A 27,535-nucleotide genomic window follows, 5' to 3' on the forward strand; every position below is an offset into this window, starting at 1 on the left:
AATATATCTACAGAAAATGCATACAATTAATCACATAAATAAATAATTTGGATGTAATTCAATGAAGCATTCCAGAACCTTTTCTTTGTGACAGGTTAGAAAAGTATATGGGCAAGCCTCACCGTAATGCATTCATTTTCCCTTAACCAGTTATAGGTATCAACTCAATTACCTATTAATATTGCATACGAATCATATATAAATTAAAATTATACAAAAACTCCTCTATACAAAGACCATATATAACATGCGTAATGGACAATAAGAGCATCGAAGAATTGTAACTATGATTATAAGAAACAGTACCAAGAACTTCATTTGAGTGTAAATAAAAAGCTGATAAAAAAGAAAGAAAGAAAACCGTGATGTTACTGCTAGGAGAATATATGCTGATTTGGAGATATACAGCTGATTGCTTGTAAACATTTTTATGAATGCTTGTCATGCTCGAAATGTGAAATGTCATATATATATATATATATGTGTGTGTGTGTGTGCCTGTGTGTGTGTGTGTGTTTGTTGGTGGTGCTATAGTTAATTTAAAAGCATTAATTGAACCAAAATATAGTTGGTTTAGGAATAAAAGATCTTATCCATGAAATTTTTTCACTTGCTAATCATATATATATATATAGGAAATAGGGTTAGGATCGTCTACAGTTTATAAAGAGCTACATTAATCTAGTCCATGGTTTTAATTTTAAGGGTGAAATTTAGAATTGCACATACTGCAATTTATTTTGAAACTGCAGAGGATCCTACTCCTGGGAACATAACTAATTAATTAGTTATAGGCTCTATAATGGTAGTACTGGTGCCTTTCAAAAGCTACCAATACTAGATTGGTAACCCCCACCCCCCATATAAATTTTATTAGTAATAATTTGTTTGTTTAATATTTGTATTTGAATGTGTTTGAAGAAAAGAAAAATTTATAAGATGGAGTTTTGGACTGAAATTTAATTAGAAAAAAACATATGTAAATAAAACTTCATTAATTTTGTGAAACGTATGTATAGCATTTGAACATATTTATTTAGCAAAAGTGTATTTATTTTAGTTAACTTCATTAAATTTTTTCCATCACTATTATTAACTTTTGAAAACTGACTTTTGATAAAACTTATCTATATGAAATTTATATATTATAGAGACGGATTCCCAATGCTTAAAATTGAATTGATCGATGGATCATAATTTAAATTAATACAAGACTGATGTATTTAATTTTCCATTAAATAACATATACTTACGTGAATGCATAAATATTTTCGGATAAAAAAGTTGATGGAAAAGTTAAAAATCGTATGCAAGTAATTATCAATAAATTTAAATATCTTTTTAGTTAGTGCCAATAAGACAATATTTACTTTCAATCACTAACAAATAAATTATTTCTTTTAATCACTATATTTTTTTGTGAAGAAGAAGGATCACATCTAACACATTCTATAAAGGAGGAATAAAAAAAGAAATAATTTATGGGACTAAAAATGAAAATTGTTAAATTTACAGGAATTAAAAAACATTATATATATATATATATACACACACAAAATTATATAAAGAGGATAGGTCAAATATTGTTTTCTTTTTTTTTTATTTTTCTCTTTTTAGGAAGGAAAATGCTGACCAGTAGGAAACTAATTTTGTACTGATAACATGAACCACTGTTTTCAGTAAAAGAAAACTGTCTTATTTTTTTAATTTAATTTATGATCACTTTTTTTAAAAAAAAAGATAATAACAAATACACAATCATTAGTGTTTTTGTACATCTTTGTTTTCGCATTGAATAGCAGTATTCTTTTAAGAATATATGGAATTTAACGAGTGAATTAGTTTTGCAAGGATATATATAACAGTAATATATTGTCTCTCGCAACAATAATAGCTATAGTAATAGGTTTTTTTAATGGATAGTAATAGTTAACCATGAAGGAATACTACCTTATTTTATATTTTAATTTCATAGTTAGTAGTATTTATTAAAATTAAATCCATCAATTTAACTCACTTCAAATTAATTTGTCTAATCAATACAAAAACCATTTCAAATCAAAGCAGAATCTATTTTATCACTTATATATTTTCTCAAATTCCATAAAAAAAAAGAAAAAGAAAAAGAAAGGCTGAACAAACAGCGAAATTGCCAGAAAACATGCCCGAGAAACAAGTCCCAAATAAAAAGTAACGAAAACGGATATTTTGTGCGATTTATGCTGAAAATCTTCGGTATTGAAGTTTCCGATACCTTTTATATTATTTCTGTCTATTTCTACAGTTTTTTTTCTACCTTTGACTGAATAGGTTACTTAGGTTCAATGTTCACCTCTAACTTGTCACTGTAAATCTATTCCAATTAATCCTTTTATCATTTGTTAACTATTCAATTAAATTCAAATATTTGTTTATATTTTTAACCCGAATTTTTTAATAAATTGGGGTACAAAAATTAATATATCATCATGAATTTTTCAGATAAGACATATTATCGTGAATGTAAAATAAAAAAACATGTTTTCCTTATTTATACCCTTATATTTTAATTATAAATTAATACTTTTAGTGAAAAGATCGAGTATGGTAGTATTTCGCCCTCTCTTTTTTCATGGCCGGATAGAAATCAATTTTCAATTCTCCAGTTTAATATTTTCATGTTATCTAATCTTTATGAAACACTTAGTAAAACATACTACCTAGCTGCAACCGAATATCTAATTCACTCCCTATTAATTCTTTCAGCTTCTTAGTTACTTGTAACCTTCCATTACATGTAAGAGTCAGAAGAATAAGAACTATTATGCATACATATATAGAGGAATTCATTGAGGGGGTCATCGTTATCTGCTCGAAGATCCCCCGGGGGTATGTCTTGATATCTTATATAATAATATAATATGGTGAATCTTTACCCCCATCGATCCATTCATTTGACACTTTCATTTCAAAATAAAGATTGTATTAAGAATTCAAATAAATACGTTAATGAGTGATAGTATGCAAATAGTTTTCATCCTTGCCTTTATATATTTATATATATAGAGAGAGAGATTAGACTAGATAAAAGCTTTACCCTTTTTTTAAATATAGTTTTAGTTGTCCTTTATATATAAAAGATTCATTAATGTATTTTACTACTTTGTTAGATATAGAATTATATTGAATTAAAAGTGAAATTAAAGAGTTAAAATGTGTATATTACTGAATAAAGTTAAAAGAGAATTCAGAGAATAATGAAGAAAGAAGAGCGAGAGAAGACATAACATGTTACATGTGTACATCGATCATAGACCACAAAATACCAATTATATGAATTTAAATTTAAATTTTTTTTAGGTACTTTGGGTGAAAAATATAAATCTTAGATAATAATCTAAAAACGACATATATTTTAGATATGAAAAATTTAATTAAGCCTAATATTAGCATAGATGATATTTTGGGCACGTTGCAATGGTTGTCCACCACTCCCGTTGGATCGAAGCATTGGACAAAAAGATAAAAAAAAAAACCTAATTTACGAGATAAGAAACATATTACACTTTGAAAGTTCTGAATTTGATCGCCTCAAATTCTACTAAGAAACCTTGACTAGAACAATACTGTGTATTTTTTCATTCAATGGTTAGACATACAAAATTAAAATTCTTCTTTTTTTCAAGTAAAATAAAAACTCTGATCGATATGTTTAAAAAAGGGTTAATTATCCATTAATTGTATGAAATTTTATCGGGTGGAATTAATTGAAGCCAAATCATTAGACTATTAATTGTAATTTCCCGTGTCTCACTATCTTAATTTAGCAGTTGTTTGGATTTTGTTGTCTGACTTTCCTTTTGTTTTAAGAAAATAGATTTTGCAAACGTAAAAAATAAATAAATCAAACATTAGCGGGGAAAAAAGTGTTGGGGGAAAAAAGTGTTGGATATGAATGAAGAAAGTTAATTATTTTAATTGTAGTTGTTCACATAATTATATCTGAGGAATTACATATATGACATATTTTAATGAGCTACAGTAGGTATCTAGATGACATTCTTCCTTTCTAAAACTTTCTCTTACCGACTGGAAACCCATAATTCAGTTGACACTTTTCTTAATTTTTAAGATTAGAAGACCTCTAATTGGATGAGAGATTCGATGTCCTCACATGCCATTTTATCTTCCCTCTTACATATCAATAACTTTAATTTATATATATAAAAAAACTTTTTTTAGCCAAAGAGAATTGTATCATTTTATTGTTAATCATAATTTCAATACATCGAAAAATAAAATTAAAATAATGATTGTTATAATGCAATTTTGACGTCCTTGTAAGAAAATGAGTCGTATAATTTGCTTGCCTCTAAATAAAACGCATAATAACATTTTGTAGAATATATAGTGAGTTTTTTTCTACACGTGGTGATCATAGAACCAAACTAAGTTTATAAGTGTTCTGATTAGAAATGTTGAAAGACCAAATACTATTTAATTTGTAATAAAATTATATAAAAATAAACAAATGTTAATCAATGTTATAAAAATATTAATTAAAAATCTAAAGTAAAAATATTTGTGTTAAAAGACAAAAAATTATATTATTTATGATTTTTTATGTTCTTTTATAATTTTACAATAAATATTATCTTTTTTTAAACTAATGTTGTAAAGATATTAGTTAAATCCTAAAAATAACACTATATAACTATTCAAAAATAAATATAATAATGTAAAAACTTTGGATATATCGGTAAGATCACCTAGTAGTCCTAGATCTAGAATTGCTTTGGATGAAGGGTCCCCCACCCTATAAAAAGTAGACGTTAGGGCTAATTAAGAGGAGGACGGGGTTTGCATTATTATTTTTATTTACGATGAACATAAAGCAGCTGATTGTACCGTAAAGGCAGATCAGTTTCTTCCCCCTTTACTTCTCATTCTATTAATTAACCGGAAATTGGATTCATTGGACGCATGCAGGTCCATCAGTGATCAATCCAAATCATTGTATAATTGTACTATATAAGGACCACATCCATTTCACCATATATAGAATATATAAACCTTTATATATTTAGTTTCTTTGTCACCATAACACTACGTACTTTAATTATTATTATATGAAAAAAATTTGAATGAGAAATCACTATTGGAGGATTTGCCAATATGAGCTGTTCGTGCTAATGGTCAGCACCTGTTAAAACTCTTCTCTCTCTTTTTTTCTTTTTTTAAGTTCGTGAAAGTTTCACATTGGAAAGGAACATTTCATTTTCCCCCTTAAATTATTGCATCTCTTAAATGAACTTAGCTAAAGCGATTGCTGATTAAGATGATGAAAAATTTGATAGAAGCTTGAGACTTATATTCTTAACATCCGAATAAACAAAAAAATAATAATAGGCCTCATTATCTATATTAAGTTAATGAAGACTGACTCATCCTATAAAATCAAACTGCGTCAAAACAGAAGTTTTAGATTTGACATGCTCTTCTAATCTTAAAATGGGATAACCTTTCAGAAAAAAAAAAAAATATATATATATATATATATATACCAGAAAAAAACGCCACACAGATGAAGGTTGAAATCTACCTCTTTACTATATTATAAAGACCTAATATTATTAATAAGACCAATAATATGAACTCATCAGGGCTGAGGGTTTTTGGGGATGTTACAACTTACAAGTTTAGAAAAAGTAAAATTTTAGCGTACATTGAGCGTCGTAGCTAGCTATATTATGAATTACTAGTGTATTAGCTTTTTTTCTCAGAATCATTTAATGTATTTATACATTAAATAAGGAGACCTATTACGGTGCGGATATCGTTAATGATATTTATTTGCTCATTATCAAATTTAACAGAGTGGGTAAGATTGATCTGCATGCAATATTCTATACAGAAAATGAATATCATATTAATATATATTAGACAGAAAAACACTTTAGAGACTCAGCGTTTTTAGAAGAACTCACTTTAAATTTATTAGGTTCATCTATGTATATTGATAGGAAACAAAAGCATGCATGATATATGGACCATCTCAGGTTGAAGAATGGGAGAGTCCAAGGCAGAAGTAATCCCCAAAAATGGCAGATCCATGATCCTCTTCGCGGGTTTTCTATATGTATATTAAAAAATGATAAGATAACGGATGAGCTGCATGCACAATAAATGCGGTTGAGGACCATGCATGCATGATAGTATTGCGATGGTGGTGGTGGCCCCGCAATAGTAAGTGACCACTGATATAAATACACAGAGAGAGAGAGAGGGTCGTAACCCTTTTGTATATATATTTTGATTTGATTCCTAGTGAACAAGCTACTTATTAGTGCTGCCCTGCCCTCCAAAATGCCAAACCCAAACTAGTTTCTAGTTACATGAACATCATTTGGGTATCTAGTTACCTAGCTATCTCCAACACCGTCCACATGTCTTGTTGTATTTTCCTCTTCTTTTGTCTGTTTTGGTTTTATTGCACCAAATTTGAAAGGAACAACAGAATATGTAATCTGTACGAAGCTTCTCTAGTGGTACCCATTTATGTCGTTAGTTTGGGACGTACGTGGAGCGTGGTGGTCTCATTTCCAGTGTCCACGTGGGTTAAATTGTCCTGTTTTTGGCTTCAACTTGAATGACAACTACACTATTTATATATGTAATTTTACTGCCCGTAAATACTGATTCTGCAGGTTAATTTATGGTGGTTTAGATAGCACCCTAATAAGAATACAAAATGTCAGTGAATGACTAGTTTGTTTCAATGATTTAAAAATAGAGAAAATTACGTACATGCTCGATTTAAAAACAAGTAATTTGTTAGTTATGCATCTTTTCTCTGTAGCTTGCATCATGGTGGTCAGGTTTTACCAGACTAGAAAATGCAATGCCAAGCTTCCAACTTAGAATTGTAGTAGACTTTCGATTAAAATAAAGGTCTATTTTGGTTCAGAGGTCGGAAATACGAGTTATAAATATTTTTCCTAGCTTTCTAGTGACATAAATAATACTTCATTTTGATAAATATAGCTCAAGATATATATTTTTGCAAAGTTAATTAATTGTTCACTTTTATAACAAAAATTACACTTGTATCTCTTAGAGTTTTTCTCAAATTAATTATATATAACACCACTTTTTTTTTCTATTCCTATGCTAATTCTTTTTATTTGAAAATATTACATTGACATCCGTTTAGTTTAAAAAACATTACATTCATATGTTACAATAGTAAGAAAGACAAAGACAATCTTAATGGTTAAAAAAAAGTAAGAAGTGAGTATATAATTACATGAAACTACTTCAGAAGTAGTTATTCTAATTTTTTTTTTTTGTCTACTGCACATTGTTTGATGAAATTCGTTGATCAATTTGTCATGAGATGTTTTTTTTCTTCTTTTTTTTTCATTTGAAGTTTACCTTCATGTCGATGACTAGTTTGTGCGCATCCGTAGTGTCGGTATGATTGCCTTCAATCCAAAGTTAGGTCACAAAATGCTCCAAAATAAAGACCTGGTGATCTTGCACAACCCTGATTTTATATCAAATTACTTAGAAATAAACCCCAAAAAAGAGAAATTCCCCCACCCTTATATATCTCCCCTTACCAAGCATAGTAGTCGAATATGCTATCTTCGTCCTGAACATTTCATTTCCTACTTTTGCATCACATCTTCACAGTACTCAACATGGGCCCAGTTTGATAGCAAACTTTTTCACTAACAAAATAGAATAAATAACAGCTATTAATCAGTTTTGCAATATGCAGAACAGCAGAAACCATGACAAATCAGATAGTTCTTATTTGACGGCTTCTGGTGCACCTGTATTTAACAAAAAATATTGTAGGGGAAATTATACTGTGCTTGTCCCATATTTAACACCAATCAGAAGGGGTAGCAATTAATAGCATTCCGTTACCTATCATAATCAAGAGGGTCAAATGCATTAAGAGCCAAGACACACTCGTTACCAAATACAGGCGTTTAGACACATAATTGAATTTGTGACTCGTTCATAAAATAAAAATAAAAAGATATTTAATTCCTACTTACCCAAATTGCCCTGACCACCAAATAAATGTTCTAAACCTTATTTTTCTTTTCTTCTTCCCCTTTCCATACTAGAATGCAACATTAAATGATTTTTTGGTAGGACAATTGAGAAACCCAGTCAGGAATAACAACTCAATCAAATTTCATATGCAAAATTACAAGAAAACAACATATGCATGATCTACAAATTCATTCTCTAAGTTATAAGAAAAATGCTAGCGGGTTGTTGTTAGGATTAAGAATACGTAATTTAAGCAGGTTCATTTTCGGTCTAGAAATGCTTTCCATGTGAATGACACCATTTTTGCTGGATTGGCAGCCCAAATAGTTTTGAACATAGTCTTGTAAACTTAGAATTCACAAGCGAACTTGATTTTTACATGTGAAACGAATCTTTAGTAACCCGTTTAGTTATTTTGAGACTAAGTGGATCTTAATCTATGCACCGACCACAGTCTAAGGATGAGTTGTGACAGAATTTAAACTTATTTATCAGAAAAGTAGCACGAGTTTGATGAATTTTTTAAAAAGTATAAAATTATCATTTCATTTAGCCTAATGACTAAAGAGACTATTCCAAACACTAATGTTTTTAAAATAAAACGCCTTTTTGAAAAAATGAATGTTTTAATTATTTAGGAATGGAAAAAATAGTGGCAATTAACTTCTTAAACTTTTAATTTTTTTTTAATTGTCAATCGGATGTGATTTCCATCAACGTGAAATTTACCAACCACAATCTTATTATCTTAGTAATTGAATATTTAGTAGGTCAGTCATGAACGTTAGAGGGTTAAATTCTAATTATTATTAATAGCCTTTAATGAATTAAAAAGAAGGCTTAAGGTTAAATTTGGTCTTGCATTAAACCATTAAACGTTTAACGCCATCGACCCCCACCAAAACAACACGCCACTCTTTTATCACGCTGCACCAAACACCATGACCAATACCCATAAGGGTATTTCTAGGTGCACCCAACATTTAACGTGAAAAAACAAAAATATTTCTATGTATTTTTAAAAATATTTTTAAGTTGATATAAATTATCCGCAAATTTTAACTTGCAGATCAACTTGATTTATAAAGAAAAAAAAAACAGAAATAATTTGGTTATCTTGAAAGAATGCCGGATATAGCAACAATAATATTAAGCGAACCTAACAGCACTCTACCCATAAACGTTTAACCTTTCCATCCATCAAACTAAAACCCTCACCCACACTCTCCTTCTCAAACTCACGCTTGCACGTGCCTTCTCCAACCCTCACACGCTTTAGTATCTCTGTTTCCGCAGCGAAAACCGCTCTTGCCGAAGAAGACGCCCCTCCCACTCCCCAACCCCATGTGGTTCTCTTCTCACCTTTCATTCTCAATTATGCTTTCAATTTCTGAGATGGGTATTGGCCATGGTGATTGGTGCGTCGCGGATATGGGTGTTTGGCGATGGTGAGCTAAAGGAGTGGCGGTGCTGTGTTGTTTTGGTGGTGTAGTGCGCTGGAGAGGACTGGGTTTTACTGGGGTTGCCGGCGTTGATATTTTTTTAATGGTGTAAGTTGAAATTGAGGAAAAGGGCTACATTGAAGCATTTTTAGAAATGAGGACTTAATTTGAAGTTTTTTAAAATATGAAGACTTGATTGAACACTTCAATACAATTTGAGGACCAAATTGAGCATTAAGTCAAGTTTAAATAATAAAGAAAAAATATGTCCATTTTGCTCAGATTTTGCCGTGAATGATGAAATATACCATTCAACGTGGGTTATGATCTTATATATGAACAAATGTGATTATTACCTGAACTTACATTCATGGCATCTAAAATTTAAATAGATGTCGGCACGTTGGATTACCATATAGATCATATTACAGACATAAACACTCATCTCCTAAGACGATTTCGCTCTATAAATTGGGTCAAACAGCTGGCAATCTCATATCCATTAGTTGTGGATCGATCTAAGCCTTTAATTTCACTTAGGGGTGAAAGCCTGTGATTAATAAAGAAAAGGCAATTAATTGAAATGGTTAGTATAGGAAGGATCTGCAAGGTGAGCAAAGAGGTTGTCAATAGGACAGGTGGCAGTGTAAATGTACTGGAACCATGCACCTATGAAAAAGAGGCTAGTGGTGTCTGTGAAGTATTCCAGCTCTCCAGCCATGGAGGACCAGAGAGGCCTGTCAGGCTCAGCAACTGCACACACTCTAGTGCCCATCCATCGTCCTCCAACTGCTCTCTTCCTCCCACTAACAAAACAACCTTTTGCTCTTCCCAAGCCTCATCCATTCTTCTGGGAACCGTAAACATACATTCACTATTTATTTTTTTTATCAAATTAATTGGATCAATGAATATATGAAACATTACTGGAGCAAACTAGTTAACTTGCCTCGGCGTAGAGATGGCAATAGCTGCAATGGCAGAGGAAGCACAAGCGGAAGCCATGGCAGGCTCTGTGTATGTGTTTGATGATCGATTAATGCAAATTAGTTGATGTATGCAGGATCTCTTATCTTAAAGTATAGGAGTGTAAATGGGTAATCAGATGGTGAGTTGCCATGTGGCATGTGGGAATCTAATTGGATAGGTTTACCTGAAAAAAATAATCAAAATCTGGTGGTTCATACGGCCTTGTGACTTGCATAAAATCTATTAGTTGCCACACATGTCACCACTAAAAGGGGAAATGCAGATTCTTATTTGCTATATTCCCTGCACACCAATCACAAACATTTTGTGGGACCTATTCATCTTAGTTGGATACATATTATATCTGGATTAAATTTTTCATCCTTAAATTTATAATTTGTTACGTCAGAAAAGAATATAAAATTTAGTCCATCATAATGTAAAAAATATCTAACCGTTAATTTTTGTTCGTCACCGTTAATAAAATAACTTACGTGACACATGAGGACAAATTTGTCATTAAAATAATTATCAATGTGATCATCTCTAATTGTAAGTGTATGGACATATTTATCCTATAATATTTTTTTGACTTTTAGTCTTCTCACTTTGCTGAAAAATACGTCACTAAAACAAGAAAATACAAAACTTAGTCCCCAAAAGTATAAAAAGTATAACAAATATATCTGAACGTTAATAGTAGATTGTGACTAATTATTATAATTTAGAAAAAATTATAATGATTGCGACAAAATTTTGTAAGAGCTATATCACACTGGTAAGTGTCTGTTTTCATTGTATAATTTTTAAGTTATCGACATAGAAGAAAAAAAAGAAATTTTACTATAAAACGATAAGAAAATCATTATTTCTGTTCAATCAAACACTATTCATTTAATTGTTTTTTTTTATAAATTTTTCATAATAAAATATGAATGTCTATTAGTATATGCAATGGTATCAAATTACAAATTATAATAAAAATTTGTTGATTTTTAAATTAATTTTTTAAAAAATCGTACATAATTATTTTTTATTGACTAATCATTTAAAAAATCATAACCTTAAAAAAATCATTCTAAAAGAGGTGAGTATTTTTTATAAATTAAAAGTGTCATTGCAATTGCAATTTTTCCTAAAAATTATTCATGGATCTAATTTAACTATAATGTTTTACAATAAATAATTTTTTTTTACTTAAACCTTTCATCAAGCATGAGAGTATAAAAAAATTATTTACAAGTTTATAAAACGAGTATTCTTTTTTCTTTTAGACTCAATTTAATTTACGAGTTTTATCATTAATTTAAAGTTAATAAAGCAAATACAAAAATAATTATTTATTATATTTTTTCTTATTTAATTTTTTTTTTACTTTCACCACTTTAACCTTAATTCTATTATTTGAATTTTAGTTAACAAACCAAATCAAAATTTTAAATATACACTGACTTTTGTTTGTTAATTGAGATAAGTTAAAAAAATATTAAATTATTAATTTGATCCTTTTGTCGTAATTATTATAAATTTTCCCAAATTATAATAACTAATCACAATCTATTATTCACGTCCGGATATATTTATTGCACTTTTTACACTTTCGAAGACTAAATTTAGTATTTTCATCTTTCAGGAACGCATTTGTCAATGGAATGGGAAGACGAAAAGTAAAACAAAAAATATTATATGACAAATATACTCTTGTGCTGACAATTAGAAATGGTCACGTTGACAATCATTTCAGTGACAAATTCATCTTTCTGTGTGCCACGTAGGCTATTTTATTGACAGTGACGGACGAAAGTTAACAACTGGATATATCTGTTGCACTTTTTACAGTTTTGGGGACTAAATTTTTTATTTTTATCTTTCAGGGATACATTTATCAATAAATTATACATTTAGGGACAAAAGTGACTATTTACCTGATCAAATTTCCTTACCATTTACTCTCACCCAAAACTACACTACGCCCAATCAAATTCACATCTAGGAGGGATATGTCATATGTCATATGTCATAGGAATCTTTTATTCACAATAAAATTAATTTTTTAAGAATATTTTTTTAAAAAAATTATAAAATGTGTTTGATTATTATTTAATAATAAAAATATACTTATTGTTAATTATTATACAAAAGTTCAATAGTTTTATATTCAATTACTATATGAAAGTTTTATTTTCATATATTAAGGTAAAAATGTTTCATTCTTATTTTTAATAAATTAACATTTTCAAATAAATATACTAAAAATGTATTTTTATTTTCTTGTATTAAATATAAAAAACTTTTATCCTCACTTCAATTAGAATTAGGAAAAGTTGGAAAGTTATTAATTTATACATGTTGAAATACAAGTGAGGTGAAATTCCACATTAAGTAAAAATAAAAAAGTTGAATATCATATAAATGAAAAGAAAATTCATAAACTTAACCTTAAAAGTTTAAGTTAAAGTATAATGTCAAATTTACTTATATAATTATTGATGGCACAAGAAAAAACATCAATTAAATTTTTCTACATCCAAATACAAATCCTGGAAAGCAATTTTTTTAAGGTGCCTCGAAAGCAATTACCCTAAACTAATGGTGAAAATTAAACAACCTTGAGAATATTTACATTGCCCTGTTTAGAGAGAGAGAAACAAAAATTATAAAAATATAATTTTGACTTGACTAGATAAAACTTGCCGGTATGTATCATTGAGTGTAGTTCTAAAAAAAATATAGTTGCTTAAATTTTTCTTTTAATATTTTATTTTAAAAGAAAAATCATTTTTACACAAGAGTCATTTTAGCTCAAGCTTACTAGGTAATCCTTTATGATTCAAATGATAATAAAGATAGCATTCACTATTTTTTATCAGTATAAGATAAAATTTACTATTTAATTGTTATTAGTCAAATCATTACAAGAAAAACAATAAAAGAATATTGTTTTTCTTTCAAACCAATTTCCTGTCCCTTAATCTCTGTTCACTAGTTGCAAGTTGTAGCAACTTTGCACCGTGGTTGATCGTACTTAACCACCAGTAACTAAGTTCACGTTGAACAACTTTACCAAGATCATGCTAAGCTACAAGCCTACAACTCTGATGGCAAACCAGATTCCAATTTCAGGGGAGGCAGCAGAGTCACATTACCTGGAGTTAGCAGTTGCAATTCCCTCTATTCACTCCTTGGAGAACCCTCGATTTACTCCAACTCGATGTTGTTAATCTAATCTATAATATCATCAAACACTGGTGCAAAAAGGATAGGATGTTTCTCTTCTGATTCAACCAGTGTCTAAGCTTGGCAATAAGCGATAAATTGCATACAGTATTTGCCATTGCGGTGTGACTTTTTGAATTTATAGCAAACGTTTTATCACTATCAGGTAGCATAAAGATTCATGCAAAACAAGTAGAAATCTACTCTCAATTCATGGTGCATTACATCTACAATGTTCTAAAAGAAACCTTTCATGTTGAGGCTGCAACTAAGAACAAATTAAAGACATGGACATCATGAAATTTACATGAGTGAACAGACGATTGCAATCGCATAGCATACAGTCATTGCACCACATTAATGAACTTCAATCCCTTTTATATATTCTTTTTTGCCCAAGCTACCTTGTATTGTTGCATTCTGAATCTTGATTATAGGACAAGTAGTAAACGGGTTAATTTGATAAAATAAAAAATAAAAAATACGTGGACAAAACATAATTGGTCATTCCAAAATATCCTTTCATGCTACTAACATATTTTCCGCATCATGCAAATTCTTAAGAGCCATCATCTTGTTTTTTCCTGCGGTTGCCTGTTACATCAAAACCAGAACAAACAATAAATCAAGGGAGATGAACCTGAAATGGAAAGCATGAAGTTACACAGAAACCATAGTTAATACCTCAAACAAAACAAAATATCAACCATTTTTTCACTTGCTTAAAGTTGTTTAAACTATTTTACCCTCTGTTTCTATAGACAGCGTAGGACCAGCCAAAAAATTCTCCCCCAAATTGACATTAAATGGGAGAGAAACCATCTCTCTTTTCCTTTTTTTTTGTTTTAATTTCTTATAAATTTGAATATTTTATATGATATAAAAAGTTAGAAAAAAAATAATTTTGTTAAAAAAAAGTGGAATAACCAAATTAAGTTTTTTTAATTAGTACAAAAGTATTTTCCGTACAATTTATTAATTTCTTTCCATTCTCTTTTTCAAATATCCAAACAAGTGGAGAGAAAATTGTCCACTTCTTTCCTTTTCTATTTCTATACATCCAAACAACACATCTTTTTCACTCTATTTCCTTTTATTTTTTTCCTCTATTATTTGATGTTTTTATCCTATCACCCTCCTTTTTCAATTCTATACAAGTTCTAGTTTATCTTTCCATATGACAATAACTAATGTGACATGTCTTCTAATAGCCAACAGATTCTACCCCTATGAGTAACTGAACTGAAGTAGTTTATGCTAGCTAGACACCGTCTAGGGCAATCAAGTAATAGTAATTAGAAAGCTAATTTGATAGTTAAAAAAGCAAAAGTTATGTGTTTCCTGGTATCTTTTTATAAACTCAGATATGCCAAGTATGATGCCTAAACAGAAGTTCATTTTCAGTCTCCAGTTGGCATCTGCTACATTATATGTAATTTCTAAAGATAGATTTCATCTATTAGTCTGTAGCACAAGTTTGAAATCAAGAAATAGAGTACACCAAGTATTCCAGAATCCAGAGATATCTTACTGCCAAAGCTCTTGCTCCATAAGACCTGACCATCAATACCAGTTAGATTTTGATCATCAAGGCGCTTCCATGTTTTAATTGATTTGACATCTTCCCAACGGCCATTATCTGTTTTCTCCAGGCTAACTAGCACCACTCTTGCTCTCCTGGACCATCCAGCTTTTCCATAAGCGTGATATCCAAATCCCCCAGCATAACAAAGATGTATACCCGTTAGCTTGCCACAGAAGTCATTGACATGATCATGGCCAGTGAAAACTGCCTTCACATCTCCTGCTTCAACCAATGTTGTGAAGAAGCCAGAATTCACAGAAGCAGAACTTATGCCTTCTTGTTTCACACCTGTGAAGTTTGATGAGTCAAAACTAGCATATTCGGGTAGCGGGATGTGAAAGTATGCAAGTCCAGGAGCAGGTTCTTTCTGAGACACTGGTCCATTCATGTATGCTTCCTGTAGAACAAAAGAGTAGGTAGTTAATCCAAAGATTATCAAGGGAAAGAACTGAATATCAGTTGTGCGTCTAATGAAGATGTTAGGTAAATCAAAATTTGCAATACTATAGACCAAAAAATACTGAGATATTCCTTGCTTCTTTTATTGATTCATCTTGTATATATAGAGGCCAATAAAGTACTGATATTGGTGGAAATTGACTACAAGGCCTAGTAACAGAAGTGACAAAAGCAGGTAATACCATAACAGAATGGCTATATTGCAATAACTGAATTCCACTAATAAAAGAGCAATCTGACAGAAGCCATAGCTTGTTGTGATAAAAGAGTAGCTCCCGGCGAATGGAGTAGCCCGGAAGGTCAGTGGGGCTAGTCCTTACCTTGTTCCACATGTCCAAGAAGATCGAAGATTGATGAAGCAAGGTTCGTACTTCCCCGAGGAATTCGAAAGTGGGAAGGGAGAGTGTAAGGCATTGACCTTGTGGCGGTATACGTGACAGAGCGTCTGCTGCAGCATTGTCAGAGCCAAACTGGTATTCGATAGTGTAATCGTATCCTAATAGTTTGGATAGATGGGTCTGTTGTTCTGGAGTTTGGATGATCTGAGTCAAGAGTTCTTTCAGGCTTTGATGATCAGTGAGGATTACAAAAGGATGTCCGAGGAGGTAATGCCGCCATTTGCACACCGCCGCCGTAATGGCATGTAATTCCCTTTCATACGTGGAACTGCGTTGCAAGCGAGGGCAAAATAGCTTACTAAAAAAAGCTATTGGATGGTGGTTTTGAGCTAGCACCGTGCCCATTGCAAAACCAGACGCGTCTGTTTCAAGGGTGAATGGAATTGAGAAATCAGGGGGAAGCAAAACAGGGGCATGGGTCATTGCATGTTTTAGCTTATCGAAAGCTTCCTGGGATTCAGATGTCCATAAGAATTGATCCTTGCGCAACAATTTGGTTAATGGGGCCGCAATGAGAGCATAGTGACGAATAAAATGTCTGTAGAAGCCAGTGAGACCAAGAAAACCATGCAGATTAGTGGTAGAGGCTGGGGTGGGCCAATCAACCATGGCACTAATTTTCGAGGGATTAGGAGTCACCCCTTCAGCAGAAACTATGTGACCCAAACAAACATTTGGATTTACGAAGATGAAAAGAGCCCTTAGAAAGAACAGAAAAGACCTCCTCGAGGTGAATCAAGTGTTGATGGAAGGACGGACTGTAAATGAGGATGTCGTCAAAGAAAACGACGACGAATTTGCGTAAGAACGGTTTGAACAACTCGTTCATGGTGGCCTAAAAAGTTGTCTGCACGTTGCACAGTCCGAAAGGCATTACGCGATATTCATAATGGTCTTGGTGTATTCTGAATGCAGTTTTTGGGATATCCTCCTCTGCCATTCGTATTTGGTGGAAGCCCTACCGAAGGTCCAATTTCAAGAACCATAACGCTGCACCAAGTTCATCGAGAAGCTCATCAATGGTTGGCATGGGGAACCTGTCTGTGATGGGGATGGCATTTAGGGCAGTGTAGTCCACACATCAATGCCCACTACCGTCCTTCTTTTTTACCAACAAAACCGGTGAAGAAAAGGGGTTGTGATTGAGTTGAATAAAGCCGGCATCGAGCATGGCTTGGACCTGATTCTCCAGTTCAGTCTTTTGGCTATGGAGATAATGGTAGGGTTTGACATTAATGGGGTTGGAGTTGGGTGGTGGGTGAATATGGTGGGAAATTGAACGAGAGGGTGGTAGTTGTGTGGCGTCGGCGAATAAATGTTCGTATCGAGAAATGGGGTGGTGATTTCAGGTGGTTCTGGTAAGTGGTCAAGGCCGAGGAAAGGGGATGAAGTGTGATCATGGTTTGTGGCTAGCATACCTGACATAGCATGGAGGTTAAGTTGTGGTGTGTCGTCCGATTCAGGACATGGAGCGGGTTTGTGAGGAGGTGTGGGTAAATCCGGAATTGGCTGGAGGGACAGATTGTCACCATCATCATCTGCTATAAGTAGATGCATGTGAGGTTGACATCGGTGTCCAGAAACCCACCTATCCTCACAATAATAGCATAATCCCTTGTTGCGTTTAACCGCCATCTCCTCTTGGGAAAGTCTTTTGAATGGGATTTTGGGCGAAGGCAGAGCAAACGATGCTTGCGGTGGCAGAGTGAATGGGATACGGTAAGGGCGGCGACGGTCTGATAGCTTGTCCTCTTGTAGCTTGGCAAGAGCCACAGCGTGAGATAAGGACAGAGGCTGGAAAGCCTGGACCTCACGGCTTAATTTCGGGTTGAGACCGGAAATGAAGTAAATGAGGAGTGAAGACGGTGCTAGCCCGACGATACGATTCGCCAGGCGTTGAAAACTGGTGAGATATTTATTTATAGAACCCCGCTACTGCAGTTTGAATAATGCCCCTCGCAGATCGTCGTAGTATGAAGGTGCAAAATGTGATTCCAATGCTTGGAGCATTGCAAACTAGGAGGTGAGGAAACCATTCAGATACATCCACTGGTACCATGATAAAGCAGGACCTTCCATATAGAAGGCTGATACAGTGAGCCTCTCTGCTTCTGGGATACACTAATAGTCAAAAAATTGTAGGATTTTGAAAATCCAACCAAGGGGGTCCTGACCGTCAAATCTGGGGAGTCAAGTTTCATATGGGGTCTGGTTTGGACAGGGGGTGGTGTGGGAGGTGTTTTGGGCAAGGGAGGAGTGAAGACGGTGCTAGCCCGATGATACGATTCGCTAGGCGTTGAAAATTGGTGAGATATTTGTTTATAGAACCCCATTGCTGCAGTTTGAATAATGCCCCTTGCGGATTGTCGTAGTATGAAGGTGCAAAACGTGATTCCAATGCTTGGAGCATTGCAAACTATAGGAGGTGAGGAAACCATTCCGATACATCCACTGGTACCATGATAAAGCAGGACCTTCCATATAGAAGGCTGATACAGTGAGCCTCTCTGCTTCTGGGATACACTGATAAGTCAAAAAATTGTAGGATTTTGAAAATCCAACCAAGGGTGTCCTGATCGTCAAATCTGGGGACGTCAAGTTTCATATGGGGTCTGATTTGGACAAGGGGTGGGGTGGGAGGTGTTTTGGGCAAGGGAGGAGGGATGGTGAGTGTGGCAAGTCGATCCATAATGGATTCGAGCTTATTGTTCAACTCAGCATGGCCACGAGTGAGGGCAGCTACTGCTTCGTCCAGGCGCTCAATGGAAGCCTGACGCGTGTTGTGTGCTTTGGCATAGTAAAGGTAGTAGCAAGCGGTAGGTCGGACCACTTTGTTAGGTAAATCAAAATTTGCAATGCTATAGGCTAAAATTACTGAGATTGATGCAATTCTACCCCGCAAGGGCATTGGATAAAAGACTCCAAGTAGGTTGGGCCAGAGATCCAAGCGAAGGCCCTAGGGTTCTCATGAGCCTTAGGGTAGATTTTGAGCCCATGGACTAAGTATGAGCCCACTTATCTTTGCAAATATTAGAATAGGTTTTTTCTTCGTTTGGGACTTGTATTTTGGCCATTCTAGTAGTATAGGGTTTTAGCCTTGTGTTTCGAGGCATTTTGAGTAGTCTTTGTAGTAGGGACTTTTTTTGTTTTTTCATGTATTTTGTCATGGGGGTGACCTTAGCTATTATAGGGAGTGTGTAGCTAAGCTCTAGTTTCTCATCTCAAGGAGGTGAGCTTAGCTATTAGAAAGGTGTGTGTAGCTAAGCTCTAGCTTCTTTTGGAATCTTCTCAAGGAAGCTTCTCTAGGAGGTGAGCTTAGTTATGAGAGGGGTGTGTGTAGCTAAGCTCTAACTTCCCAAGGAAGTTTTCTCAAAGAAGCTTCTCAAGGAAGTTTTCTCAAGAAAACTTCTCAAGGAAGCTACCTAGTCAATAAATAGAAGCATGTGTAACACTTGTTGTAACTTTGATGAATGAGAGTCTTGTGAGACATACTTCAAAGTTCCACTTCTCTCCCTCTTTTATTCCTTCAATTTCGTGCTCCCCCCTCTCTCTTTCTCTCCCTCTTTCTTTTAAAAGCATTCTTCTCAAGCTTCTTATCCAAGGCTCATCTTGGTGGTGAAGCTCCTTCTTCCATGGCTTATTCCCTAGGAGATGGCGCCTCCTCTCACCTCTTCTCCTTTGTCTTCTGCTGCATCTCCATGGTGGAAAATCACCATTAAAGGACCCCATTGAAGCTCAAAGATCCAGCCTCCATAGAAGCTCCACAAGCAAGCTTCCATCAGAGATATTCCTTGCTTCTTTTATTGATTCATCTTGTATATATAGAGGCTAATACAGAACTGATATTGGTGGAAATTGGCTACAAGGCCTAGTAACAGAAGCGACAAAAGCAGGTAATACCATAACAGAATGGTTATGTTGCGATAACTGAATTCCACTAACAGAATTCCACTAACTTGATTCCACTAATTCTCTCATGATTGCCTGATAAGGTGCAGGGAATTTCCAATGGTCTTCAAACGTAGTCATCCAAATGAATGGGCCTTCTAATGACTCTTCTGGGCCTGCTGCTGTCTTGGTTTGTATTGCTAACAGAAGATCCACAAACTTTTAGCAGATCTTAGGATACAATGTACAGTAGCCAAAATATAGCTAGTCAATGAAACAGGTAAAAGAGTACCCTAAGCTTTTGAGATGTCCGTTGGAACCAAAGTTGCTGAGAGGGTTTGATCCAGCCATAGCCAGGAATAAAAGGAACCTTAGAGTAATCTCCACTATCAAGAAAGTACAGATTAAGCACTGATTTGTTTTCAAAATCAGTGCCTTCAACTCCTCCAACCTCTAAGTTATAGTTCCCAAAACCATCAATTATGTGTACTTCCGGAGGATTGACTATAGATAAAGTATTTTTCATCCCAGCGATATATTTTATCACTCCTTCCCTTGAGAGGGATCCTTCCTGATCATGGTTGCCCAAAACAGCTACCCAAGGAATGTTTGAAGCAATTGCAGGTGCAAATGCTGCATCCATTGATTTAGCTGGATCCGAAGCATCATATCCAAATATATTATCTCCTGTCACACCAAAATGAATACACAACATGGTATCAACAGTTAAGGAAATTTTGCAACTTGCTTAATAAAGTAAAAAATCAAACTCCAAGCTAATATCAGCAGACTCGTTAAATTTGTAATCATCTACTCTCTTAGAGTTCATCCTAAACACAAGTAATAGGAATAAAGCCAGGATCTTTGATAAGTAGAAGTTGTTATAATGGAAAGTTTCATTTTCTTAAAAAAGCATTCCATTGATCAAAGTAATAAATGAAGTTAATTTTGGTTATCAATTGTGAACTGACAATTGCCCAATACCAAAACCTGTATAAAGATAGATTGTGTTTCCCAAAATAAGCATCTTGGTGCAGTAAAATAGAAAGATAGTGTTTCCAAAACGGGAGAAAATAATAATTAGAAAAAAAAATAGGATAGGAATACCAGTGAAGACAATAAGGTTAGGTTTCTCAGAAAGGATGATCCTTTGGATGAAGGCGGTGGTGTTGAGGTCAGAGCAAGAAGCATACTGAGAAGGAAGCACATCCAAGCAGTGGGTAGTCTTCCCATTGGCAAAGTGCAAGTCAGCAATTTGCAAGATCTTGAACTCTCCATTTTTTCCAAAGCGCAAGCGCAGCTTCTGTTGTGAGAAGCAAAACGGAATCAGGCAAAACCAAAAGAATGGAATCAAAACCCATTTTCCTCTGAGTCTGAGTGCCATACCCACTCTCAATCATCACTTCAATTGATGGAAATGCTTCTTTATCGTCAAGTCAGTTTCACTGTTTGGATGAAGACATGCCAGACGACAACAAGGAATGCAGATCAACAAGTAGAGGATTTTTTTTTTTGGCTTAAGCATGCTTTTTATAAATTAACAAATTTTATTTTTTGTGGCTAATAATTTTTTTGCCTTCTTGAGTTTCTTATAAAATAAAATGTTTATTTTTTATCTTTGTTTTATTATTTCTTCTAATATATTTATTTTTTATTTGTATTCTTTAAATATATAGATAGCTCCCGGACTCATTTTTTTTTATTTCAAAAATCATTTTAAAGGATTTTTTAATATTTTTCTAAAATAAATATTAGTGTCAGATTTTAACATTTTTTTATCATCCACTGAGGATCTCAATTGCATTAATTACATCATAAATGATTAGTCAAGTTATAAAATTAATTGATAAATGACCAACTTATTATGATATGATTATAAATATTTTTATTTTTTAAGCATATATTCATGCCAAACATTTTTAGAACTGAAATTTTATTTAATAAATTAAAATTGAGAATCTAATTATATTAAAGTTAAAACTAAAAGAAAAATAATTTTAAAATAAGAGTTGAATGCTTGTGTATTTAATAATATTGTATTAACATTTGAATTACTTTTAGATAATTATTTTTATTTTAAAAGTTAAGAAATTTATAATAGTTATTAAATGATTGTGTAAAAAAAAATTATGTACCAATATATAATTTTTTTTCTCTTAAAATAAATAAATATTTATATTGAAGGTTTTAATAGCTTGTGGCATTAAAATGAGATAGTCTATAGGAAAGTGCTATATTATACAAAAATCATGGAGCACACACATGGCTCTCTTACATAATCGAACAAACTAGGCAAAATTAAGAAGATGGTGGTACAATCAACTAACGAACAAGGGGAAAAAGAAAATCAAGCATCCTTAGATTTGAGTCCTAAAGGAGATGACTTGAACCAAGGAATCCATAGGGAAGTAGTCTTCTGATAGAGCCTAAACGCCTCTGCTCTGCTATCTTGTTTCAACATTCGGTCCTCCACAAGCTTAGTGACATAAGCCAAACACATGGTATTGGCTAATGCCCCTATGAAAGCCCATCCATGTCCCAGGTTCCAAGCAAACACAGCCATTCCCCACCACCACACCTGCTCTCCAAAGTAATTTGGATGCCGAGAATAATACCACAACCCTTTGTCAAGAATAGGGACCTCCTTGTTCTTTCTACTCACAAAGTTGTAAAGCTGAGTATCAGCAATGTATGCCGTGACAATGCCAGATACACACACAACTATGGCTACCAAGTCCCACATGCTCAGAGGCTGGTTCACCGAGTGGATGACATAGAACGGAAGAGACAATCCAATCAGAAACACCTGCAAGGTTGTCTTGATGTAAATTAAAAGTAAAAGCAAGGGAAAATGATGACTAAGAGTAACCTTAATTACCTGCTGAGGGACGTAGATGGCGAAGAAAGAAGCCCACCACCAATGCCTTCCATAGCGATGGCTCAAATCAGTGAAACGCCAATCCTCCCTGGCACCCCACTGCCACTTTTCTCGCCTGAAGTAGTTGTGGATCAGCCTAACACTCCACGCCCAAGTCAACAACGTTACGATCCTCGACCTCCACCACTGATACTGTGCCAAAGGGTGAGTTGAATAGTAATGAACAAGCATCACAGGTATCACTGTCCAATACGGGTCAATCATCTGCACCAACAGCAACAGCAAAAGGTGTCAATTTGAAAAACCAAAGCAGAAAAGAAGGAAAAAGTGGAAAGTGTACCCAGTGGCTGGATTGGATTAGGCCGATGAGCCAGAAGAGGAAATTGACATTGAAGAAGAAAAGGACATTGGCCAATAGCAGAGGGTGGTGATAGCACCATGTCCACAGAGAAGACCAAGAAGAAGGAGTACTAATGGCCGATTGGAATGAGAGGTAGAATAGGATGGAGGGTAGAGGGACCAAGAATGCTATCATGGCGTTCTTCAGATTGCTATAACTCACACTACCCATCTTGTCCTCTGCTCCGTCTGTTCGTTCGTTATGGCTTCCACTTTTATAGCTCTCCAAAATGGAAGGCGCAGAACCTCCAAATAATGAGTTCAGCACAATTGTGGCTCCCCACACAGCCACGCCATGCACCTGATCCGTTATTCCACACACTTAATGATTAATTAGGGGATTCTATGATCCCAAAGTTTGTATATCCACGCCCATTTCATTGACTTTTCATGTCCTTGTGTCCAAGTCTCGGTTAAAGTTGTGTTTGTCTAGAATTATTTCCAAATTTCAGAAAAAGTGAATTTCATAATCTATCATTCTCAAGTTTGGCTGTAAGTTTTTAAAAGTATTATTGATTTTCAGGAAAATATTGTAAAATCCATATTGTAATTACAAAAAAAAAAAAAAAAAATATTGACCGTTGGATACTTTATGATTGGAGCCAGTTATCAGAAGAAACAACGCATATAAAATATTTCGTACGGATTCGTCTCTTAAATGGTACCAGCCAATTAGCGGCTCAAAATTTTGCTTAAGAAGAATCAGAAGTTGGTATTAGAACTATATTTATCCTCATCTCCATCTCCCTGATGTGGAAGAAATTCACTTTGTCCTGAAGTTCAAGATCAACCATGCTCTTCAATTATTAGAGTTGGACCCAGCTGCAATAAGCTTTTTGAAATTATATAGCTATTGAAGATTTGAAGTTAGTGGAGACGTTGAGTTCAAGTCGAATTATCTGCAGTGCAAGAGTAGTATGATTAATTAATCCCAAACTTTAGTGTACTTTTGGTATATGTGGAGTGGAGCACCGTCAGAATAAGATAATACTAATGGGGGCAGTGAGAGTCACGTCAAAGAGGTTAGAAGGGCATCAATCATTAAAGCGAAACAATATGATAACCTTAGCAGTGCAGCTATGATTTTGCTTCCTAGAGTGGTGTCCCCAATGATATATTAGAATCCAGTCGCAACCTGACTTAATCCCCGCAATCTACGCAGAAACGAAGAAAGTGTAAAAGATTTTGTCGCACTGCCACGCCTTTAGCCGGAGGGACCATGTCTCATCAATAATGGCCACTCAATGTGTATTATGCATTTCTCTTCAAATTAATTAGCAAAGAACAATCTTAACTACTTTCATCACCTTTCATGAAAATCTATTGACAAAATTATTTTAATTTAATTAAAAATTTTAGATATGAACTCTAAATATATAAATATTTTAAAAAAATTTATCACTTATAATAATTATATCCTATTCAAATAAGATTCATTTTGGTAAAAGATACTTATTGTCTAGTAAAAAAAGAAAAAACTGGCTAGCTTGCTTCACTCACACCATTATTCATTATTCCTCAGCATGCGTAGGCTGTCGATCGTAATATATTGCTTTTCTGCATTTATATAGCATGCAAAGTTTGACGTTGAGAAACATTGATATAACTATAACTCATGAAAGCCTATTACACACAATCTAGAGTATATGTGTTGGGTTCCGCCTCTTATATACGAAATTCGAGGGGGTTCATCTATGAACTAAGGTAAAACTGAACTTTTAAGGTATTATTAACTAAGCATGTGTTTTTTTTTATATATTTATCTTATCTGTTCTTAATTATAAAAAAATTTTAATTAATTTATTTTTGTTAAGAAAAATAATTAATTTAGTTAATCACATGTCAATTAATTGTATTATTATTTTAATTTTTTTCTAATCTCTCAATTCACTTAATTATTTTTCATTAATATTTGGAAAAAAAACAATTAGGTAAAAGTATTTAGAAAAAAGAATAATTAATGCATATAGAAATTAGAAAATGATCTTATAAAAATCATTGTCTTATAAACAAACTTTAAAAAATTGTCCACGATAACTGCGAAATTTGGATTTAATTAATAGTCAATTTTGATTAAGAATGATTAAAATTCTTATATTTTACTATTGTTTTTAGTGAAATAATAAAGATTTTAATTTTTAACCAATAGGATTCAGAAAAAAAGAAAAAAATTACACGTGTTTTGGAGGAAAATTTGATGTAAAAACGTGAAGAAAAAACATTGAAGAAAAAGTTGAAGATCGAAACAGCTCGCTTAGTACACAAAGCAGGCTAGCACGTCAACTCACTCAGTGGCTAACACAAGCTTAGCATGAAGAAGACCCACGAACAAATCCAAAGATGTGTTTAGCGCGAATCTTGCACTAAGCGTGTGATCACAGTCGTACTCGCTAAGCCTAGAAAGTCCGCTTAGCGCGAGGCTGTATGAAATTTAAGTTACTGTAGGCCTATAAAAGAAGTAAGAAGCAAAGGAGAAAGACATTAAGTCTCAGAGTTTTCTATTGAATACATTCAAAACCTGAGCATCTCTAATAGGAGAAATCCTTCTTCTTCTTTAGTCATTCTCCCTTCTTCCTTATCCATCCATCTTCTTCTTCTAATAGAGTTTAAACTTAATTAATTAGGATACATAAAGAGAGAAAAATTTAGTTCAGTCATGATCTCCTTGGATGTACCAACAGAGAAGCATGTGATGGTTATTTTAAGTAACCAAATAAAATAACCAAAGGAACAGATAAGAGTACATTTCATTAAATTATTGGAGAAGGGAGTTCTTAGGAATACCTAAATCCATAAAGCAATTTTGATTGAGACGTAGCAGAAGCTATAGTGATCAAGAATAGTTGGTTTAATGGTCTTTCTCAATCAAATCTTTTTATTTCTTATGGGGCATTCGTTTTCTCTTTAGATGGGATAGGAAAAAACTGTTTCTTGATTTGATGTGTTGTGAACTATAATTGTACCTCATGTTTTAAACCTATTAAGATTCTCATTATCCCCTATGTTAGACATGTGGCCTCAGACATTTTAAGAAGGGGGGTTGAATTAAGATATTACAAATTGTTTCCCCAATTAAAAATTATACTTTGATTCTAATGCAAGTTCCAAGTTCCCTTAAAGATGAATTTCTAAGTGATGATTCAAATTAAACAATCTGAATGTAACTGTTAAGCAACAATAAATAAAAGAGTTTAAGGGAAGAGAAAGTGCAAACACAGTTTTTATACTGGTTCGGCAAAGTCCATTGCCTACGTCCAGTCCCCAAAAAATCCGCTTGGGAGTTCCACTATCTCGTAATCCTTTACACCTTCTAAAGCACACAAGGACATCCCTTCCTTTATGTTCAGATGCCTTACAACAAGAGCGCTCAATACCTTATTGAATGTCACAAGTGTTTGGCCAAGGAATTGTGAAGATAAGATGATTTGTATTTGAGAGGATAAGAACTTTGAACTCAGTGAAAAACTCTCTTAATCATTTGAGAGGATAAAACTTTTTGGGCAATCAAAAACTCTCTTAATCTCTTGAGAGGATATAACTTGTTGGGCAATGAAAACTCTCATCATCTTTTGAGAGGATAAGACATTTTTGGACAAGTAAAACTCTTTCTGTTTAAAAAAAATCGTTCCCAAGTCACTAATTTATAGGCCTTTGATAACCTTTCAAAATTCAAATGAGAAGTTGTGACGATTGGGAATATTTTTCAAAAGTGCTCACTGGTAATCGATTACAATCTCAGCAGTTATTTTTCTTGAACAGTTGTAACTCTTAATTTAAAATTTGAATTTTCAACATTCAGAGTCATTGGTAATCGATTACACATTTTAAAAACCTTTGAAAAATATTTGAAATGATTTTCTGAAAGCTTTTATACTTTTGAGTAATCGATTACCAGAGATGAAACTTTAAAATCATTTGTTTTGAAAGAAAAGTAACTTGGCCAAATCTTTGTGCTTTCAAATCTAACTTAAGCATCTATCTAGTCAATTTAACTTGAATATCTTGGATTGCTTGATGCTTACTTGAATTATCCAGAAATCGTCGAAATTACGATTCTATCAAATCTTTTTATTTACTTTTTTTTAAAAAAAAAATCTTCTTGAAGTCTTGTTTCTATACCCTAATGGGCCAAAATGATTTTCACTCATTAATAGTCTAATAGACTCACCAAATTAAATAAATTATATTTAACCCATAAAAATATAAAATAACCAATATAAATTTATAATATAATATGTAATTCACCTTAATT

The 27,535-nt window shown here is 33.3% G+C and overlaps 2 protein-coding genes and 1 long non-coding RNA gene across 3 annotated transcripts; all 3 read right to left on the reverse strand.

The window, feature by feature from the left end:
* Window positions 1-7,262: 7,262 nt before the first annotated feature.
* On the reverse strand, window positions 7,263-10,679 carry LOC106797220 (uncharacterized). The gene is made up of 3 exons (XR_001386399.2): window positions 7,818-10,679; window positions 7,602-7,712; window positions 7,263-7,525 (listed from the first exon to the last, which is right to left on the reverse strand). It is a non-coding gene; the product is annotated as an uncharacterized lncRNA (long non-coding RNA).
* Window positions 10,680-13,854: 3,175 nt separating this feature from the next.
* On the reverse strand, window positions 13,855-21,568 carry LOC121174150 (probable inactive purple acid phosphatase 29). Its single transcript, XM_041012786.1, has 4 exons — window positions 21,114-21,568; window positions 20,299-20,693; window positions 15,208-15,658; window positions 13,855-14,270 (listed from the first exon to the last, which is right to left on the reverse strand). The coding sequence occupies exons 1-4, from the start codon at window positions 21,388-21,390 to the stop codon at window positions 14,236-14,238; spliced, it is 1,158 nt and encodes a 385-aa protein (XP_040868720.1). The 5' UTR covers window positions 21,391-21,568; the 3' UTR covers window positions 13,855-14,235.
* Window positions 21,569-22,242: 674 nt separating this feature from the next.
* On the reverse strand, window positions 22,243-23,470 carry LOC100807179 (uncharacterized). Its single transcript, NM_001252751.2, has 3 exons — window positions 23,225-23,470; window positions 22,885-23,148; window positions 22,243-22,812 (listed from the first exon to the last, which is right to left on the reverse strand). Exons 1-3 carry the CDS (start codon window positions 23,453-23,455, stop codon window positions 22,354-22,356), a joined length of 954 nt encoding a protein of 317 aa, NP_001239680.1. The 5' UTR covers window positions 23,456-23,470; the 3' UTR covers window positions 22,243-22,353.
* Window positions 23,471-27,535: the final 4,065 nt, after the last annotated feature.

The sequence above is a fragment of the Glycine max genome, chromosome 19 (genome assembly GCF_000004515.6).
Source record: "Glycine max cultivar Williams 82 chromosome 19, Glycine_max_v4.0, whole genome shotgun sequence".
NCBI classification, from domain to species: domain Eukaryota; kingdom Viridiplantae; phylum Streptophyta; class Magnoliopsida; order Fabales; family Fabaceae; genus Glycine; species Glycine max.